Source organism: Glycine max, chromosome 18 (assembly GCF_000004515.6).
Source record: "Glycine max cultivar Williams 82 chromosome 18, Glycine_max_v4.0, whole genome shotgun sequence".
In the NCBI taxonomy this organism is placed as follows: Eukaryota; Viridiplantae; Streptophyta; class Magnoliopsida; order Fabales; family Fabaceae; genus Glycine; species Glycine max.
The window spans coordinates 5,963,511-5,986,163 of record NC_038254.2 but is presented as its reverse complement, the minus strand read 5'-3'; the positions used below and the strand labels follow the sequence as shown (position 1 = coordinate 5,986,163).

At 32.5% G+C, this 22,653-nt stretch overlaps 2 protein-coding genes across 4 annotated transcripts; one reads left to right on the top strand and one right to left on the bottom strand.

The window, feature by feature from the left end:
- Positions 1-776, top strand: LOC100788940 (uncharacterized). The gene has a single exon (XM_003551257.5). It carries the CDS (start codon positions 328-330, stop codon positions 604-606), a length of 279 nt encoding a protein of 92 aa, XP_003551305.1. The 5' UTR covers positions 1-327; the 3' UTR covers positions 607-776.
- Positions 777-15,629: 14,853 nt separating this feature from the next.
- On the bottom strand, positions 15,630-20,879 carry LOC100787350 (phosphomethylpyrimidine synthase, chloroplastic). Of its 3 annotated transcripts, none has more exons than XM_003551256.5 (6): positions 20,670-20,879; positions 19,285-19,607; positions 19,010-19,137; positions 17,787-18,613; positions 16,659-17,329; positions 15,630-15,838 (listed from the first exon to the last, which is right to left on the bottom strand). In XM_003551256.5, the coding sequence occupies exons 2-6, from the start codon at positions 19,593-19,595 to the stop codon at positions 15,832-15,834; spliced, it is 1,944 nt and encodes a 647-aa protein (XP_003551304.1). In that variant the 5' UTR covers positions 19,596-19,607; positions 20,670-20,879; the 3' UTR covers positions 15,630-15,831. The 3 variants fall into 3 exon arrangements, with proteins under 3 accessions (XP_003551304.1, XP_040868017.1, XP_040868018.1); XM_041012083.1 differs by lacking the exon at positions 20,670-20,879 and adding an exon at positions 20,433-20,648; XM_041012084.1 differs by lacking the exon at positions 20,670-20,879 and adding an exon at positions 19,746-19,942.
- Positions 20,880-22,653: the final 1,774 nt, after the last annotated feature.

Below are 22,653 nucleotides of genomic sequence, written 5' to 3'. Positions count from 1 at the left end.
ATCCACACGTCAAATTCACAACCTCAGCAGGTGAGTGAGGATGAACTCCCCCTAACCCAACTTGCCATGCATAATTTTCCTCTCCTTGTGAAAAAATTTATGTACCAAAAAAAATAGCCACAATCAAGATAAGACACTTGTGGAGAACTCGTGCTATAGTGTTCCATATTTGTGAGGTGCAGCCACAAGAGAAGATATATATTATTATCATTACATAGACACACTTTATTCTTCAAAGTTCACCAAAATATTGTCCACCCCATTATTTGTCTTCTCATTCTCATCACTAACACACAAGTGTGTGTTGTAGATTTCTCAGCTTGCAACATGGCTTCCATCATCATGTCATTTGCTCCAGCAACTGGTAGAGTCTTTGCAGCCACAGCGGCAAAGGGTGCTGGTGGAAGCAAAGAAGAGAAGGGTCTTCTTGATTGGATCCTTGGAGGGTTGCAGAAGGAAGACCAGCTGCTAGAGACTGATCCAATCCTCAAGAAGGTGGAGGAGAAGAATGGAGGCACCACCAGCAACACTGGCCGCAACAAGAACTCTGTGGCAGTGCCACAAAAGAAGAAAGGTGGCTTTGGAGGCCTCTTTGCGAAGAACTGAAGGAGCAGTGATTTATTACCTTATATTTGTTTTACCTGTTTTTTTTTTCTCAAATGCATGCGTTGTTGTCTTGTCCACTTAGATTCCAACCTCTTGATCTTATGGAATACTTTATGTCTGGCTCTTCTGGATCAACGTATTTACAGAACTATATGATTCATTTTGGATCAGTTACTGGCCAGGTACAATTTGTTAATTGACAATTTGATATATTTGGAGATTTTTGGTAATTTACTTTACTTAACACCAAGGCCTTTAACTAAAAAGTATGTCCTGTTTCTGGTAATGTAAGCCAAATTTCAATCTTAAAATAGAAAAATTCATTTCTTTATGACTCACAAGGAGAGCAAGGAAAGAAGATAGATAAATATTAACTATTAAGTGGTGTGTGTGACAACATAGAAGGACTAGCCAACACTCTTATTTATGTTTATTACAACAGAAAACGAAGAGTATATATATTTTGCATCTAACCAACAGGAATGTTAAATGAAATTAAACTAATAATGACAATATGTATTTATAATTCATTGTAAAGGAACCATACTAAAATCATACGATTAGCTAAAAGCCTTAAACAACATGTTATTGTTGCTGGTCTGTGTTGAAGATATATTTAAGAAAATAAAAGACTGTATCCTATTTTGTTTGTTAGTGATATCAAAATCAAAATGTTAACTTGCCATTCAGTAAATATTGTCAAGTCCCAATGATTAGATGGACTTGACCCAAGTCCTGAAGTTTTAACCTTATCCCATAGACATGAACATATGGAACCTTCTGCTCAGAGCTTTGACTCTAACATTGGCTCAGATAACCTTCGCAGTAGCCTATCATCTCTTGCAAAATGGACAGCATAAAACCATTTAGATATGATGCCTGTCAAGAAAACCATAGTGATTGATGTGAGACCATTACTCAATTTGCAAACGGTAAGAAACTATTAATTCACTGTCATACAATGTATGTGTAAAAGTAAGGTGAGGTGTTTCTTATAACTTCTAAATATTAACACCCAATTCTTATGCTCCAAAGAGAATAAGTAGCCCTGTTATGCAAATTAAATTCCAACGGATCCAGAGAAGAAAGAAAATGTGAATGTGAGACCTATTAAATGGTTTTAAACAAATAATGACGCTTACGCGTGGTTGAACTTGATTTCCATTAATTATTGTTCATAATAATAATGCAAACATATTGAAATTTTAACGTACTGATTCAGCTGAAATGAAATGCAAACTGTTAGAAGCTCATAAAAGAAGATACACCTTATTATGTTTGTATAGAGACATAGTACACATATATTACAAATAACCTTCGCTGTCTGAGTCATTGTTATTTTGTAAACCTGAACAAATTCAAGAGGATAGACACTGAAATACAGTAGCAAGCACTCCTTAATCTTTAATTTCACAGTCTATGACTCAAACTTTCTTAAATGAATATGTGGAAATTCTTCTCCTGGTGTTGCAGTTACAGAATTTGATCTAGAAAAGGAGGAGTGGATGAACTCTATGCAGTCTTCAACAGCTGCTGTCCTATAATAATCAACAGATACCCCAATTGGTTTTGATCTTCCCATGGAAGACGAACCTCGGTTTGAAGATTTTCTCGCAGACCTCAAGCATATAGCTTTTGTCACTTTATCTGCGATATCCTTCAGAAACTCAATGGGGGACAATTCAGACCACCAAGGAAGCCTGAACTTGCAGCTCCTCCCAAGCTTGTTCCTGGATGATCTTCTGGTGTTCTTTTTCCAGGGCAAGCTTGTTTTCTCAAAGAAACAGCCTGTGTTACTCATTGTGTGTTTCTCTTTTCTTTCTTTGCATAATCATCATAGTATTATATAAAAAAGAGGGAAAGAAAGCAAGAAAGAGTGTATGTGTGAAGTGATGTGATAACAGACAAAAGGAATTGTAGGTAAGACTCAACAACACAGTTGTTGGAAAGGTTGGAAATAGGAAATAAGGAAGGTCTTTGTGTGCTTGAGTGAGGAAACTAACCATAATTAGCAGGTATGCAGTAAAGGTTTTGTAATAATCACGTAATCATGTAAGTTCCTATAAATATACCTTTACCATACATGAGGAATTCTTTAAAAGAGGTCTTGTAAACTGAGTACTTATACTTTTATCACCTACCTTAATGGTGATGTATGTGATAAAGGTACAAGTACACAATTTGTGTAGATGTGATAAAGGTATAAGTATATAGTGTCATCACTTTTTACAAGACCTCCTTTGAAAAGTACCCGGTATGTTATACATAATGTTTTTTGTCAGCAAATGTTAATTGTTAGTTTTGTTAGAATATTAGTGGAAGGGATTCAAACCTACAATCTCTCCCTCCCCCTTCTCTCTTCATCCACGAAAGCTAACCTTATAACTTATGAACTTTTGATACAGTACACAAGATTATTGAGCGCATTATTGTGTAATTATGAAAGTACATAGTCTTTATGCAGGATTATTGAGAGAATTATGTAACTATGAAACTAGTCTTGAATCCAACCATTCATATTAGTTTAGTAGTGTGTTTACAGTTTTGTATTTTTGGGCTATAGAACCAAACATTTTTCATGGTTAAGATTGTTTATGATATTCTTAAAACTGTAGACAATCTCAATCCGGAACAAGCACATATGATGTGTGTTTCTCTCATGAGTAAGTTTGTCATGTAAGAGCTGTGTCAAAGGTGCAAATGTGTGTGCCAACAAGGTGGGTTAAGGAGGTAAGAAAAGAAGAATGCGTGATGATGGGTTAAAGAGTAAAAACAAAACTGAGCAGATACACTTGCTCTCTCTATTTCCTATTTCTGATGCACTGCCACCCATTGACTATGTAGGCATTGTAGAGAACAATTTCATGATGCTTTACTTAGGCAAAGACACACCTATGTGGGTCCCGCTTGATACCTGCGGTGTGCCTATGTCTAAGATAGGTATTTGTGCAAGAAAAAATTAGGTGGAGGGTATCTAGGTTGAGTAATAAAATTAAACAAAGTAGGAACATTTTTTATCTATGCAAAAGTCTCCCATAAAGAAGAAAGTAGCTTATTTGAAAATGGTTTACTCATTTCAAATGGAAGTTTACACATTTCAATACACTAAATTGGAACGTTGGCGTGACCATGGAATTGCATTGGTTTTGACGGGTTTCGCACAACTTCATGCCGAGGAAATTACACAAAATACTTCTTATCATTTCTTAACAAATGATCGTTGGAATCCAGTCCCATCTTAAAAGATTGGCAGCTAACGATGGCTGTCAGTATCCCAAATTGTTCTCATGAATATTTTTGTTAACATGATGATCATCATTTTTAAGAATACCATTATTCTGGATCATATTATAGCAAATATTTTTTTCAAATCAACTAACTTGTTAATATTTGATTAGAGTCCTTCCAATTTATATAGTTCATTGTCGAGACCATGTTTATCAATTATCAGATTTCAACTTGTGAGTATATCTCAGCATGGGAGGGGACAACCTACCTTCACCCTAAACATTTTTTTCAACCAAAAAACTTAATATCATGTGAACTTGATTTTGTGTTTGGATCCAGCACTAGTAACGGAAATTAACCCATAGTATAAATTTATTATAAGGTATAATATTCATACAAATTTTGATATGTAGGTTAAAACAATGTTTGTACTTGGTCTTGAGTTTTCTTAGTGAAAACTTTTATCTTTCATACAAGAAAAGCTAGCAACATTGTACTTTTCTTTGTTTCCCTTAAGTCTCCGTAAGATTCAATCTTGCTCAAGACATAGCTTAATTATAAATGTGCATGCTTCTTTCAAGGGAGATACCACATTCTTTATTATTAAGTGTTGCTAGTATTTCTCTTCTCATAAATTATTAAGTGAAGATGGATTTTATGTTGCATTGCAACTTCTAAGATCTTTACTTTAAGAACTACAGTATTCTACTGATTCAGATAATGTAGTATACTCTTTCAGTTCAACTACTTCTAACAGTGACCAAATGGCATGGCCAACATGTTGTATCTGCTGCTTCCCAGATTAGCTTATAACCGCATTTACAACGTGTATTTCCTGCAGAAGCATGAAAAGAAAAGAAAAGAAAAAACAGTAAATAGTGACATTTGTCCCTAAATGTGTAATTCGTTGATAAATACGTCCCTGAAAAATGAAAATACAAAATTTAGTTTCCAAAAATATAAAAAGTGCGATAAATATATTCAACTATTATTTTCTATCTGTCACCATTAATAAAATAGTCTACGTGACACAAAAAAACGAATTTGTTACTGAAATAATTATTAACTGATCATGCTGACTAGATTGGATAAAAATGTTAGTAAGATACCATTTTTGGACATAAATGTTAGTTACTTTTTGTTGAACAAAAATGTCAATATTTTTTTATTGGAGGAAAATGTCAGTAATTCTTTTTGGACCTAAATGTCAGTACATTCCATTGGACCAAAAATGTTAACAAGTTATCATTATTGGATGAAAATGTCAATAATTTTTTATTGAACCTAAATATCAATATGTTTTTATTAGACTAATTTATTATACTTGAAATTTTATTTCATTTAAGGATAAAATATAATTTTAGGATAAATTTTCGTCATTTTTTATCGTTATAAGCATAACATTACAATAATCACTTAAAATATATTGACAAACATAATTTAAAATAAATATAATAATAACGATAATATTGATTATCAACCATAATTTATCTGTCACGATATAAATTATCCAAAATAAACATTGTGTCATTTTACCAAAATAAAACATTATAAGTGTATCAATCATTACAAATTTTCCAAATTACCCTAAAAGATAAATATATCCGATATTTTATTTATTTGAATCTTGGCTATTTTATTAACGGTGAATGACGGAAGTTAACGGTCGGATATATTTGTTACACTTTTTATACTTTCGGGGACTAAATTTTATATTTTCATCTTTCATGGACGCATTTGTCAGCAAATTACGCATTCAGGGACAAAAGTGACTATTTACCCATTCATATTTCCAAAGAGTGGGGAGATGAAAAGTCAAGAAAATATTATATGACAAATATGTCTCTATGTTGGCAATTAGAGATGGTCATATTGTCAATCATTTCTGTGACAAATCCGTCCCTTTGTGCCACGTGGGTTATTTTATTAACAATGATAGACAAAAGTTAACGGCCAGATATATTTGTCGTACTTTTTACACTTTCGATGACTAAATTTTGTATTTTCATCTTACAGGCATTTGTCAGTGAATTACACATTCAGGGGCAAAACTAACTATTTACCTAAAAAATGTGCACTCCATGTGCAGGCATCACCCTGATCAGTGTGATACCCTCTACCCCGATATGCATATTTATATAATAAAATACATGGAAATATAGAATTATGTAAAAGAAATTTTATTTTTTACACATAAAAGAGTTCACGTGGGTAAAAGGTTCACGTCCATGTTAATTATCAAATTAAAAACTTATCAAATAAAGGTATAAAAACAAATTTATTTTTTTACAAAAGGAAAACAAGTTAAGCAACGAAACAACATAAAGTAATATTTTCAGAACATTATGCAAATAATATATAAACTCATGTCTGAATGTCACATTCTATCAATGCACACACACACACGCACACACACACACATAAGTATAACAAGCTCAACTTAATTAGCATTCGCATAATTTTATCACTCACTGCATGACATCACTTGTCCCAAGCATTTAATCACAAAATCATATTTCACACATTCATATTAATCACGTGTTTCGAACAACACATCTCAAGTACAACACAACATTTTGTACTCACACAATTCATTACCCACCATCATGTAACAAGTCACAATGATCATTACACAGATACACTAAGACTCAATCATATATGTATAACATCCCATTTTTCGTAAAATAAATTAAAAAGGATTTTATTTAAAAATAAATAGAGTTTTAGAAAAATAATGAATTTTTGAAATTAAATAAATAAGGAGAAATAATTTTATCAATTAAAATAATTATTTTAAGGTAAATAAAATAAATATGTTTTTATAAAATAAAAAGATGTTATATTTATTCATTTGATAGGGAGAAAATAGAGTTCACTTTTATAAAAATAAAATAAAGAAAAAAAACAGAGTAAATAATAGGCTCAGAGTACCAAACTATAAATAGAGACATATTAGATCAGTTCTTACATTAAGATATGTTTCTACGCTCTCTTCTTCCCAAATTCATTATCTCTTCTTTCTCTTCCAAAATCCTTACATTTTTTCGCATACACTCAAACTTGTTCCAGTAAAACTACAATCTCAGATTCGTTAACCGTTTGATCGTCTTGAAATTTGAACCCCAGGTTCAGGACTCATTCTCATATATTCCCACCGTTGGGATATGTTAAACAATTTCTGGGGAGTAAGAAAATCCCCTCGCATGGAAACAGTGAAATTAACGCTTCAATCTCTTCTCATTCTCTCTAATGCTTGGAAACCCTAGCAAAGCAACTAAAGAAAAAGCTTGAGGAATCTTAGGAAACCGCTAGAGACACTGTTATCACTGTCGAACCACGCACGTGAGCCCGCTTAGAGGTAAGGAATGAGTTATTCACGATTGGAAAGTAATGAGAACATATGTAGAAATCCTTAGAGGAACAATTGAAATGAGTTTTGGGGTGTTTCTACAATTTTGATTCCATTTATACAACTATAACTGTAAATTATATATGTTTGACAGACCAATTGATGTCCCGATGCGAATTGCTATAAAATTGATATGTTCTTGCATTGAGTGTGAATCCTAGAAATTAGGGATTTGTCTAATTAACGTAAATTGTTGAGATTAAGTAAGGAGAGATTTATCATAAGAGGGAGTGAGATATTGATTTTGTATTTTTCCTTTTTGTTGCTTTTTTTGGGTTTTTTTAGTTTGAAGTTAATATTATAATTGAAATTGACCAGAGATTCCTAGTAGATTATGTGGTGTATTTGTAGGTAATATATATGAACTCATGTACATTTATTTTTACATTTATATATGCATATATATGTATTTTAAAAATATTTGAGATTAACTCATGTTAATAATATCATATTATGCATGTTAGTTTGGAAATGTATTTTCAATGGACACCTTTAGTTACTATATAAATATTTACTTATGATAATTTTTTTATATAATTGATTCCAATACATTTGCTTTCTACTTTTTATATATTTGAATTGTTTACTCTGATGCCTTGTTTTATGTTAGTTACATGCATATATATATATGGGTAAAGTATTCATATAATTATTTGGAATTGGTGCATTGAAAGCTTACCTGAAATTCATGATCCAGTGTGAAGTGTGCTAGTTTGATGTAAATAATATTGTGGTGTTGTCATAGTATGATTCCGAAAATTATTCAAGTGTTGGAGTTTGAGAATATTATGGTTAGATTTAATGTACATGTGTATATTGTAACTTATGAATATTGTTATGAAGGTTATGAAGATGTATAAATAAACATGAGGGGTAATGACATATCATTTTGGGATTATGAAATTGTGAATTGAGATTATGTATAAGTGGCAAGTTGAGCATGTGTTAATCTATGGGACACACGTGAACATATAATGGTGAATTGTGACATTGTGAGATGTTAAATTGTGGATATGGAATATGATTGTGAACAAGTGTGTGATTAATACTTGATGTGACAATACTTGTGTTATAAGTTGAGAATTATACAATAATTCAGCCGGTGTTTACCTTGAGATAAGTGTTTATGTGCGAGCTGTTAAAAGAAAAATGTAGGGTTTTGTTAATTGCTATTCATGAGTACTAAATGCATCGAAAATAGGATAAAAAGTAACAATGTACCTCCAATTTATGTTTTCTTTTGTGAGATTTGTAAATAATTTATTTTTGTATGAATTTATGCAGTGGAAACTTGTTAGTCGCAATTCATGAGTTAGTTTTATGTTGAATATTTGCAAGGAAATAACATCTTACCTCCAATTTATGGTTCTTTTTGTAGGAATTGTACATATTTTTATGTTTAGTATGATTTTATAGAGTAGATACTCCCATTCTGTGAATTAATGTTGAATCCGACTCAGTTTCAGGCTAAAAAAGAGAAGGTTCAAGTAGTTGATGACTCGCTTAGCGAGGCAGATTCGCTCAGCGAGTGGCATCCGCTTAGCGAGGCATACAACTCACTTAACAGGTTGGGAAACCCTAGAAGAGGATAAGTCAGAGATGTGCTCGCCCAGTGAGGACGTTGTCTCTTCTCGCGCTCAGCGCGCCCAGTCTCGCTAAGCCAAAATTCACTTACTCTCGCTTAGCGAGCCAGTCTTGCTAAGCGAACCAGTCTCGCTAAACGAGTCTTCAAAAGTTAAAGAGTCCAAGAGCCTTTACAACACTAAGGTTGGCAGAATTTCAAGGGAGAACACATTTTGTGAAGAATAGAAGACAGATAGAGAGCAGCAGAGAGAGCTTAGGTTAGAAGGAGTAAAATTTAGGGTTTAGAGGCTGTAGGAGACATCCTCAACCATCTTTTGCCATTTTCTTTCACTCAAAGCTATTCCTTCCTTGTATTGTGAGATTGAATTGATTGTAATGGAAGGCTAAGCCTCTTTGTTGGGGAGTTCTACTGAAAACCATGATGTAACATTCTTTCACTATCTATTTAATGTTATTTTTATGTGTTCATTGCTTCTACCTATGCTTAATTTACATGTTTATGGCTTGATCACCCATTTGTATGTATAGTTAGGATTTTAGCATTGGGAAATGCTTTAAAGCCTTAGAACTTGGTAGAGCAAGCTAGAAATTTGTATGTCTATGAATGGAGTGTAGTGATCTAGTCCATATTATGTTGTAGGATTAATGCAACTCTTTTAGACTAAGTTTGTTGAGGGATCAAGGATGAAGTTTACAGAGAGTTAGGCTTATTTACTAGAGGGATCTTGGTTTGAGTAGTTTCTCAGCATAAGAATACTAGGATAATGTTAAATAGAGAAAAATATGTATTAAACATCAAGGGAAATTCAATAGAACGACCCAACGCTTTTTACTTGATAGTTTTCACCTTTATAATTTTAGATATTTAGTTTATGTTCAAATAAATTTTAGTACAGAATCCAACTTGATATTTACCTTTTTTTTAATCCATTCAAATGTTTGCACACTGAAAGTACAATGTCAGAGTGAAACAAATTCCCTGAGGATATGATACTTGATCTTACCGTTTTATACTACTTGAGCGAATCGGTACACTTGTCGACCTCCTAACAAAACTCCATTTGGATGACTAATGTAGAACTTATTTGGATTTTTAAGCTAAAGAAGAGAAGATTTTGAAATGCTGCTGAATGGCTCGCTCAGCGAGCCAGATTGGCTAAGCAAGGCTCATCCGCTTAGTGAGGAAGTCAGCTTGCTAAGCGAGTCGAAACCCAAGAGAATGTTGAGTCGGAGAGCAGCACGCTTAGCGCGTAGCCAACCCGCCTAGCGAGGATTTTGTCTCTTCTCGCGCTTAGCGCATCAAGCCCGCTTAGCGTCCAACCACTAACTCTCGCTCATCGAGACATGCTCACTAAGCGCGCCTTCGTAAGCTGAGAAGCCCAAAATTCTTTAAAAACTAAGAAAAGAGGGGAAATGAAGGGTCAAGCAGCGTGAAAAGGAAGGAACAAGGCACCAAGGCTGAAAGAAGACATTTTTCTTCACATTTTTTACTTCATCAGTCTATTCCTACGTCATTTTCATCCTTGTATTGAGCCCTCCTTGCTAATGGAGGGCTAAACACTTCATTGTTGGGGAGTTTTTTCCACTGAGCACTCTTGATGTAAAAACTCTAACTATCTATTTAATATCATTGCTAATGTTCTCTACTTCTATATGTGTTTATTTTCCATATTTGTGGCTTGATCACCCATTTATATGTTTTGTTAGGCATTGAGCATTGGAAAGTGCTTTTAGTCCTTAGAACTTGGTAGAGCAGCTAGAGGCCTGCATTTCTAGGAATGGTGTGTAGTAATCTAGTAAATATTGCATCTTTTGCATGATGCAGCTTGCTTAGAATGAGTTTGTTGAGGAATCAAGACCGAAACTAGGAGGGCTAGGCTCTTTCATGTGATGAATTATGGTTAAAGTAATTTAAGGGTGCAAAGAACATTAGAGCAATATTAAATAGAGAAAAACTTATTTAGTTACATCAAGAGAAAGTTCAGTAGAATATTCCTCGACATATTCATCTTGGTATTTGTTCTATTATACAATTATGCGTTTATCTTGTCATGTGTTTTTAAGTTTAGAAAAATTAATTCAAGAATTTGAAACATGAATGAGTTATTTCATTTTATTTCACTGCAATTAAAATTTTTTACAAACTGAATATTCGTCATCAAAGTATAACAAATTCTTTGACCATTTTAATTACTACTTGAATGAATTGGTGCACTTGCCAATCGTACTAACAAGTTCCAAGTTAGGAACCTGAAGTGTTAAATAGTAACGCAATGTGTTAAACGTATTTGAAAATAAGTGTGAGGTCGTGGGTATTGTATAATTCATGAGTAGTGTCTACGTATAAAAGTTATTTTAGGGGTTGGACATGAATCAGGAAGGTGAGACCCTAACGGATTCTTCGAGATCTAGGTCTTGGGGTAAATACATTCGGTTTGAGTGCTCCTTTAAGCATATGTTGATCCCATATGGTTGGAGCATTCTCACAAAACAGAGTGACCCTAACTGGTCACCTTATGATTTTACTCGGTGAGAGTGACCTGACATACTCATTGTGTGGCGTGTCTTGTTATATACTCCTAAGCGCCCTAGTATTGTTTTTCACTGACATGGTACCACATTGCATATAAGCTTGAGTCTTAGTATAATTGTTGCATAACGCCTGTGAATTGTTTATTATGAAATTGGTGATTCGTGTGAAATATAATTGGTGATTGAAAAATGAATTTTAAATGATAAAGTGGTAAAGTGACGTGGATTGTATTAAGTTGAGCTATGTTATAAATATTTATGTAATGTATTTTTCTTTTGTTTTTGTTTATCTGTATTCTATTTAGAAATGTGATAACTCACTCCCTATGTGTTGCTTGTGTTTGGATCCTTTAATGATCTCGAACCTTGTGTTTGTGGAAAAGGCTAGGTGGATTGCTTTAAGGAACCTTGTGCTGGAAGACGCCAGGACACAATGCTCTGATAGAATGTGACATCAGGGCATGAGTTTCTATTTTAATTGCATGATATTCCAAACATGTTATTTTACTTTATTTTGTTGCTAAACTAGAATGATCTTGTTTTGAGCCGAAAATGTTTCTAATAAGTTTTATTTGGTAACAGTGAAGTGAATGTGAACTCTTTACCCACGTGAACTCTTTTATGCTTAGAAAATAAAATTTCATTTTATATAATTCTGTGTTTTCATGTATTTTATTATATAAATATGTATATCAGGGTAGAGGGTGTCACAATATGCAATGTGGTACCATGTTAATGAAAAACTTGGTCAGGCGCCCAAGAGTACATGACAAGACAGACCAGATACTGATAAGTCAGGTCACTCTCACTAGGTAAAATCATATGGAGACCAGTCATGGTCACGTTGTTTTGCGAGAATGCTCCAACCATGTGGGATTGACATAGGCTTAAAGGAGCATTCAAACTAGGTGTATTTACCCCCAAGGCCTAGACTCCGAAGAGTCCATCAAGACATTTCCCTCCTGATTCAAGTTCAACCCAAAAAACATTTTAACATGCAAACTCTATCTATGAACTATACAAAACACACAACTCCTCAATTATTCTCAAAATAATTTTAACTCGTCACACCTCAAAGTGATTAAACTCGTCAGGTTCCCACAGTGATCTCATCACAATACTCGTCGCATTAACTCGTCGCCCTTAAAGGTACTTACAGTCATATGATTGTACGATTCATAGCTCACAACTCAATGCACACAATATCTCAATACACATGCGATCACACAATTTAATACATACTCAATTTATCACATACATCCAATCTCAATCACAATGTTATAAATCCAAAGCAACATGTTATCACGCCTCATGAATCATATACACATCACACAGTAGTTATGTTTGCATGGCACAAAACATATATATATATATATATATATATATATATATATATATATATATATATTAAATCGAACTATATTATTTTCAATTAAAAAAAGTTTCTACAACAAATAAATTAAAATTGTATCAAAAGAAATTACTACTAAGCATTAATTTACAACTTTCTTTAATTTATTATTTTATTACTTTTATTATTACAATGTATATATAACATGTTGATCTTCATCATGGGAAGATACAGGACAAAGGCAATAATTTGTATAAAATAAACAACTAAAGAGAAGATTGATATGTATGGTGTCAAATATCAAAAGTGCAATTGTACAAGACATAAAAATTTGCGTATGATTTCAATTTGAAACTTTATTTTAATATAACATTACAATACCTTTTTCAGTCTTCCACAATGTGCAAAACAAACAGAAGAATTTTTTTTTCTTTTGAGCATTTATTCTTTATCGCAATATGCAAGATTCAAATATAAACTCATATCGCAAATTAACTAGTAAAGACATCATACTAATCATTAAGTTTCATCCATTCAAGCTAATTAGAGAAAAAAAACTCAATTTTAGGATTCTCACTCAACACAAGAACACATCAATTTCACAGCAATTTCACATTGAGACATCAATTGGTCCGTCAAACATATATAATTCACAGTTATAATTGTAAAGATAGAATCAAAATTGCAGAAATACTCAAAAACTCTTCTCAATTGATCCTTTAAGGATCCCTACACATGTTCTCACTACTCCCCAACTGTGAATAACTCATATCTTACCTCTAAGTGGGCTCACTGTGTAGTCCGACGATGATAGCGGCGTCTTTAGCGATTCCCTTAGATTCTTCAAGTTTTTCCTTCTAAGCAGGCTCTCGGTTAGGATTTCCAAGCGTTAGTTAGAGAGAATGAGAGGGAAATGGAGTCTCGGTTTCACGGTCTTTGTGCGAGAGACATTTCTCTCTCTACAAAATTATTTCGCAAATCCTAACAGTGAAGATGTGCAAAAATGAGTTCTAAAGATGGTGTCCAAATTTCAGGACGATCCAACTGTTAACAAGTCCAATAAAGTAATTTTACTATGATAGATTTGGGCGTATGCGGGAAAAAAAATTGAAGAAAGAAGATAGAATGAATTTGAGAGGAAGTAAGAGCATAAATATGTATCATAATTGTAAAAATTGACCTACTATATCTCTTTATATATAGTTAGTATACTTTGAGTCTATTATTTATTCTATTTTTTTATTTTATAAAAATGAACTCTATTTAACTATTTTTAAATAAATAACACATTAAAACATCTCTTTATTTTCTAAAACATATTTATTTTATTTATTTCAAAACTAATTACTTTAACTAATATAGTCATTTTTCTGTCATTTATTTAATTACAAAAATTTCATTATTTTTCTTTAAATTTTATTTATTTTTAAATAAAATTCTTTAATTCATTTTACAAAAAAGAGGTATTACAATCAGATTCAAAGGAACTATCTCTGCGTGATCTGCTAGCATCCTAGCTTCATAGCCGTAGCTCGTGCAGATTCAGGCACCCCTTGTGTATCTATGGGTTTTTTTACCATTCTAGATACTCTCTCTCCTCAAAATTTCCAGTCTACACTCCTTTCAATTTTTTTTCCCAAAATGCACCCGTTGAACTTGCCTTCACATAAGTTGGGTTTGGCTACCCGACTTTTCTGCTTTATCTTTTTTTTATATATAAATTAAAATATTATAAAATATAAATATTATATTAAATAAAATTATTTTTAATTGGTTTTAAAATTATTTAATTATTAAATTAATCTTTTAAGGGTTGATTAAATTAATTTTGTTATTAATAAAATAATATTATTAAATTTAATTATTTTTGTTATATTATTTAATTTATTTAAGATATTTTTTTGGTGAATATTTGTTTTAAAATCTAAATTTTGTATAATAATATATTATTTTAGTAAAAAATTTAAAATTTTTATTATAATTATTTTACTAGATATAATTAGTTTGTTTATGTCATTAGATTTAATTAAAAATGATAAAACTAAAGATTTTAACAATTTATTTATAGAATATTTAAACAATCACATTTGGCCAAGGAAAAACATAAGATGAGGATATATTAGGACAATTGTTTTATATCGCCGGCAAAATCCACATTTTTTTCGTTCATTTTCATCTTTCGACAACCGGGTCATGTTAAGTATTCAGAAAATTTAATTAAATGTGAAATAAGACGAGTGCTAAACGTGTTAGCATAATCCAACTATTGGAAATGATTTTGCAAATAGAAATTTTGACTATTTTTAATAAACCAGTAATCCAAATAGAAGAAGACATGTATCCTGCACAACATATCTTCATATCATCATTAGTTTTGTTCTATCTGCGGTGTAATTGTAATTTTTAATATATTTCATTATTTTCAACTATCATCTCAGTTACTACAATTTGAAATTTAATCTACTTTATAAGACACATGTTTCAATTATTTTTTCATGGTATTTTTTTAATTTATTTTAATACTACTAACTAATTTTATTATTTTTTAATTATAAGAACATAACAAAAAAAATATCAACAAAACATAAATTTAACTACAAAATTACATATAACGTACATAAAAAATTATACTCTAATTTTATCCAATTTTTATATTTGTATATTTTTCTTTAAAAAAATTATAAAATAATATTTAAAAAATTAATTTTATATTTTAATTTATAAAAAAAAAAGATCAAACAGGGAAGTCGGGGTGGCCAAACCCGACTTCCGTGAAGGCAAGTTCAACTAGTGCATTTTGGGGGAAAAAAAATTGAAAGGGGTGTAGATTGAGAATTTTGAGGAGAGAGAGTATGTAGAATGGTAAAAAAACCCATCTATGGTGTTAATAAAATAGCCCAAAAGATAAAGATAGTATTGTACATGAAACTAGATTGCCAGAGCAGTTTATTGCTGAGAACTGTATAACAGAATACAAGTTGACATAAGACGGAGTTCTTAAACCAAAGACATTCACAAACAGTACTTACTCTCCTATTCCTAAGGCTTAATAATGCTTCTCCACACCCTGATAAGCCAGTTGGGAAGCTAGCTCCAAGTTCTTCCAACTGATTTGCTCCATTTAAGTCCTGCACAATAATATGCATTAAGATATTCAATAAATAGTGAGGTATTAAGTGCGAGTAGCTCATTGAGAAATAAATGGAAAGTAACACAATAAACTCAAGAAGTCCCTCCACCCTCTAGTTATTAATAAAAAATAGTTGAGAAGGTGCCAACGAACTTGTAGCACACTTCTCTGGAGAAGTCCTTTGTGGAGGGAAAACCCTTGGAGGAGATCTCTCTCTCCTATTTTCTATTCTTTCCATTAAATTCAATAAAATCCTTCCTTTCTTCCCAATATCTATTCTTGGTCCCTAAGAGATGTCCAAGAGCATATACTAATTCAACTTTTTGTAACATTAATTCAATTGGTAGGTCATAAAAGTATATGATGAACAATGAATGTGGAAATATAGTTCACCCTCATATAATCATCATGAGAATAGAGAGTGAGACTTGATGCAACAGTAAGCCTTTCCCCTCAGAGGAAGATTGTACAAGTCTAATAAACCTCCCCAAACCCTCAATGGTGGGATCCCTGTTTACCCACTACCCATTTTTAGTCATTACTATGAGAACAAATAGCATGAGTTGCCAGCTTCTAACCTGTGGAAATATCAAAATTCTACAGTACAAGATGATGCTTCATGTTAAATAACCAAAGGAGACCATGCTTTTTGCAAGCAATAAAGTTGATTATGCCATATTCTATATGAGATTTTCTACTCAGTTTAAGTTTCTTATTAGCATATTTATAGACTTGATTCACAGAATGCCATTATAATGCATGTCAAATGAGAAAAGGCACATCTTATTAAAAAAGTAATACATTTTATTTAGCCTCACCTCTTGGAACTAACGTATTCTTCTGGCAAGTAAATCTCTCCGCCAGCTTCACCATGTTGCTCCCCGCTGATAGTTTTCTTGGCAGCTTGAAATTCAGCACTCATAGCATCCATCCCACGCTGCAAAGCTTCATCAGTTCCATAGCCATGTTCCTCAGCATACTTCCTCACATCCTCCGTTATCTTCATAGAGCAGAATTTAGGGCCACACATTGAGCAGAAATGAGCCACTTTTGCACCATCTGCTGGCAGGGTTTCGTCATGGAAGGACATGGCTGTCATCGGATCCAATGACAAAGCAAACTGGTCCATCCATCGGAACTCAAATCTTGCCTTGCTTAATGCATCATCCCAGGCTTGAGCATATGGATGACCTTTGGCTAAATCAGCAGCATGAGCCGCTATCTTGTAGGCTATAACTCCAGCCTTCACGTCATCCCGGTTTGGCAACCCAAGATGTTCCTTTGGAGTCACATAACAGAGAAGAGCAGTACCAAGTGCCCCAATATTGGCAGCACCAATTGCAGAGGTGATGTGATCATAGCCGGGGGCAATATCAGTTGTTAAAGGACCAAGAGTGTAAAAAGGCGCTTCACTACACCATTCTAACTGTTTCTGCATGTTTTCAGGAATCTTGTGCATTGGGATGTGTCCAGGTCCTTCATTCATCACCTGTAAAGTAACTCAGTATACAATAAGCCCCCATCGTCTCCAGAGATATATCAGGTAATATCGCATCAGATGATGATAGTTTAATATCATACGAAATTAGATAGGATCACCATATATCAAAATCTTTATAGAAACATAGTGCATTATATTTAGTTGTACAAGGTGGCCCAACTAGGAACTTCATCGGTAAATTCAACAGCATCTTTTCAATACACCTTTCCCATGTGATGGATTATTATTATTATCATTATTTATTAGCCTATTCCTATCAAAGTAAGTAATTTTAATAATATGTGACCAGAATTATCCTTGGAAAATCTTAATTGTTCATGCTGAAGAATTAGCAACTAAAAGTAATACAATAAATAGACATGCAAACATTGTTAAAGACTAAATCATTACATTTAGCCATAAAATTATTAGTATCATGCAATAAAGAAAGTTTGATTGGTATCACCTGAACATCCTTTTCCCATGCTCTACGGGTCAGTTCTCCTTGTGTCAAGAGCTCAGCAAATTGTGCTGTGTCATTTGCATCATAGATGGATCCAGGTCTTAGCCCATCACCAATGGATAGAGCCACATCATACTGGTTGCAGATGTCAAGTATCTCATCCCAGTGCTCATAAGCAAAATTCTCTTTGTGGTAAGCTAAGCACCACTTTGCATGAATAGACCCTCCCCTGGATACTATTCCTGTCATGCGCCTTGCCGTTAATGGAACATATCTCAGAAGAACTCCTGCATGGATGGTGAAGTAATCTACACCCTGCTCAGCTTGTTCAATCAGGGTGTCCCTGAAAACCTCCCAGTTAAGATCCTCAGCGATCCCATTAACTTTTTCAAGTGCTTGATAAATAGGCACAGTCCCAACTGGTACAGCAGAGTTGCGTAGGATCCACTCTCGAGTTTCATGGATATGGCGACCAGTTGAGAGGTCCATTGCAGTATCTGCTCCCCACATAGTTGCCCATTGAACCTTGTAAACTTCCTCTTCTATAGAACTTGCAACTGCAGAATTTCCAATGTTGGCATTTACTTTTACCAAAAAGTTTCTTCCAACTATCATGGGCTCTAACTCCAAGTGTTTCTTGTTGGAAGGAATGATAGCACGTCCACGAGCAACTTCTGACCTCACAAACTCTGGGTCAAGGTTCTCACGAGTGGCACAGTAAAGCATCTCTTCCGTGATGATTCCTTGCTTAGCATAGTACATCTGAGTAAATCTTGGATAACCCAGTTTCTCCCTCCTATCAACCCACTCTTTGCGCAACTGTGGGAGTCCTAATTATCAAATCCATGGAAACAAATCAAATCAAGTAAATAAGTGTAAATTTCCAAAAGCATAGTGCAAGTATACATAAAAGGCCAAAATTAGATTCTTCATTGATAGCAACAAATACTATATATATATATATATATATATATATATATATATATATATATATATATATAAAAATGAAAATGTTATTTGGTTAAATTTCTGAGGATGTATCTATGAGAGGAATTATAGCTGTTTCATTCACTCACTAAAAAAAATTCTTTATTAGCCCAACATTAGTCACAAAGAAAATGAATGTACTACATTGTACAGATGCAACATATAAAGAAAATGAATGTACTACATTGTACAGATGCAACATATAAAGAAAATGCACAAAAAAGGTTAGCTATTCATACCAGTCCTTGGGTTTACATTTTGGGGACCGCTAGTGTCATAGGTATCAAAGTGTCCTTCTTCTCCAGACAGGTGAACTCGACGAAAGGGAACTTTGAGCACATGACCAGTTTCTTCATGAGTGACTTCTCTACACACATGATGGATCATACATTAATTGTAGTAAGCTGTCAGAGGACTCATGAGTTGTGTCCATATGTGTTGGAAAGCCATATTATCTGTGTGATCAAATTCCAATAATAGAATAAACTGATTAAAAAAAGAAGATAAGGATCACCTGTGTTCTTTGGTGCTCTTTGGAAAGCACTGTTCAAATGAAGGAAGGGCAAGAAAATCTGGAGAAGCAGGGTCAACAGTGTGCTTCCTTTGTTTGGTTTTGTCTGAGTTGGTAGTTGGGGGATCAAATGTTAGTGTGGCTCTAGGCACCAAGGAAATGGAAGATGGGACAAGTTCTTTCTTCCAAGCATTTGAAGCACGACCAACAACATCAAACCCAGGCAAGAATGAAGAGCTTGTGAATTTCGATTGAGAAGCATGGTTGCCACTCTTGCAAACAACTGATGTCACATTAGCATGAAGTGATGCCATCTTGGCCCGAATCTACAGCATTTCAAGTTTTGAAAGACAAAATTTAAGTTAAATTACAACATGCATGCAGTATAATGAACATATCTATCCCTATACACAGATATCAATAGATTTTTGTTAAAAAAGATAACTTCATTTATGAATTTTCACATTCACAAAGTAGTTAGTCAATTAACTTCTCGTCATGATCTTCAAACTAGAGAGCTTCCTAGAAATGGGATGTGAACCTAACAAATTTCACTTCAAAACCAGTGATGGTGGTTTTTCATCATATTTATGGAATTGTTAAAAAGAAAAAAGGATTTAACCCCTCTAAAGCAATGGGTGAAATTTAGAGGATAAAGATCCAAGTTATACTCAGTGACAGAAAAATAATGTATACTAAATTATGAAGCTGCTGAAAAGGTAAAGTGCTGAACTGTAATCATTAATTGAAAAATAAAAAATTATATACAGCATAAGCTTAAATATGTTTTAGTTTCCCCAAATAAGACAATGTTTGTTTTTAGTCATTAAAAAAATAAATTATCTCTTTTAGGTTCCACATGTATGAAAACCTATCATATGCTGTCCTTGTCCTTCAAAAATGGTTTCCTTTTGGTCCCTCATTTGTAGAAATAGGGATCTTAACACATTTCCATGAATGAGGGAGAGGGACTAAATGAGACATTTTATTTTTATCACTGTAGATTGTTCCGATTCTCAATTATGCTTTTTTGAATGACAAAATAACATTAAAATCTAAAAAAACTCATGCAAAATCACCAGGGTTGAGTCAGGATTTTTCCATCTTAAAAAAAGCAGAACAAGACAAAAATAGAGAATTTCAAACCATACCTACCATGCCCTCTTCATTCAAGCAGCCCCTTTTTTTTCCAAAATATTTTATTTACAACAACTAAACAAGCCATAATGAAGAATTATCAATCAAGACAATCTCAGAAAAGAAAGAAAAGAAAAACATATATATGAAAGAAAGAAAGACAACGACTGAAAGACACTCAAAAAAACTTGGGAAACATGATGACATTACACATGTTGGATGAAAAGAGAGAGACAAAGAGAAGAGAGAACCTGAAGGGAGTAGGGTTGATCTTATCTGCAATAATGCAATGAAGCAGTTTGAGTTGTGAAGTGAATGGTTGAACACAAGCGTTGCATTATATAGAGAGTGGCAGACAGTAGTATGAAGCAAAAGTGGCACATGATGTGGCTCTCGTGACTCGGGCTTAGATATTTTCTCACATCAAACTTTCTTTTAGTTGATGACCAGTAACACCACCCCACCTTTCTTTAGGGATTCATAGACCGAGACAAGACAGAACCTCAGCATAGCATGTGATAGATTGTAGGTTTGAAATTCTACTATTTGTTTTGAGTGGAAGATTTCTCATAGAACTTGAGTTACACTTAGAGCCGTCAAGATGGGTTCATGTTTGTGGGTCAGTCCAGTCTAGTCCAGTCTACTGATTAGAGGTGGATCGAGCTCAAGTAAAAAAAAGGCACAGGCAATTTTTTAGCTGTCCCACGTGAGTTAGGTGAGCTCAACCCGTGGGTTAGTGGATCAGTCCGTCAATCCATCAAATTTAAATAATATATTATTTATAGCAATTTTTTAATGGTCCGTAACGCAATTACGCAAAGCCTGCACCTTTCTTAATTTCTTAAAAATATAATTTCTTAATATTTTATTGGTATTTAATATTATTTAATATATATATATATATATATATATATTAATAAATTTATCTTTTTCTAAATATTTAGTATCATATTAAATATAATATTTTATTGGTATTTAATATTCAGTAAAAAAAATTAATTATATTTTTAATTAAGCAGATATTATCTTCAACCATGTTTAAGCCTATTGAAAATTTCCATGATTTGCTCCTTATGTGTATAAATTAAAAAGAAAATAGTAAATATAAATTTATAATTATTTAAATTTAAATTCATTAAACTTTTGCATTATAAAATATTTATAAAATAATTTTTTTATTATTTTATAATTTATTATAAATAATTCATTATAAATGAAATTTGTAAATATTATGAATATCTTTTAAAATTAAACATATTGATGATCAATCTTTTCATGGAATTATCATCATAAAATATAATATATCAGATATTATTATTTATTGAAGTAACTTATCATATATTTTCTTATAACCTGTATATTTCATATTTATTAATATTTAAATAAGTAAAAAGAGTAAAATATAAAATAATTAACTTAACTTTGAAATCATCAAAGATATGAGTATAGTTTTATAGCATATAATCATAATAATTGTTCTTAAAATATTCATAACAATAATGTGTGTTGTTTTATTTATTTGACTTATTAATGATATTGTTTTTTTTTGTCTTTGTAGATGAAATCAATGGTAATGTTGAAAAAGAAGAGGAAGTTGGTCTGAATTTCACGGTACATGACTCTAATGTTTAATTTCAATAGTTTAGAAGTTTATTTTTGATGATATTTAAATTTCAATTATCTTAATGTTGAATGTTTATTTTGAAGACTTCAATCACTTTAATATTGAATGTTTGAATTTGATTTAGTTTGATTTTTATATTGGATTTTATTTTAAGTTGTTTGGAATAATTTTATTTTATTTTACAATAAAAAAACAAAAAAAGTGGATCAGCCCGCATAATCTACCAATCCGTGATGGGCTGGGCCAAATTGACATTTTGTTAACCCACACAAAAGTGGGTCGAGCTGGGCTAGCCCACTTTTAGTTCAACCCGTTGCGGACCAACCCACGTGAATCAGGCCAGCCTGTTTTGATAGCTCTAGTTACACTCTCTTTTCCTGCATTTTTACTAAAAATACATAATATTTTTACTACATATTACTTCCATAGTTTCTATGCATAAGAAATAAATAAAAATATTTTTTAAAATATAAAATCACTTTCAAATATATTAATTATTAATTTTTTTAAAAAAAATCCTTAATTTACTGTGGATTCCGTTAATAAGGTATTTACTCATTTATACATTTACATTGAAAATAAAAGCATTTATTAAACTATTGATAATATAA

Bases quoted from the DNA above. Each gene is read 5' to 3' on its own strand.
- LOC100788940 (XM_003551257.5), top strand. From the start codon at position 328: ATGGCTTCCATCATCATGTCATTTGCTCCAGCAACTGGTAGAGTCTTT.
- LOC100787350 (XM_003551256.5), bottom strand. From the start codon at position 19,595: ATGGCATCACTTCATGCTAATGTGACATCAGTTGTTTGCAAGAGTGGC. The intron at 19,138-19,284 runs GTGATCCTTATC...TCATGTGTGTAG, and splicing joins AAGAGCACCAAAGAACACAG to AGAAGTCACTCATGAAGAAA. The intron at 18,614-19,009 runs GTATGAATAGCT...TTTGATAATTAG, and splicing joins AAATGTAAACCCAAGGACTG to GACTCCCACAGTTGCGCAAA.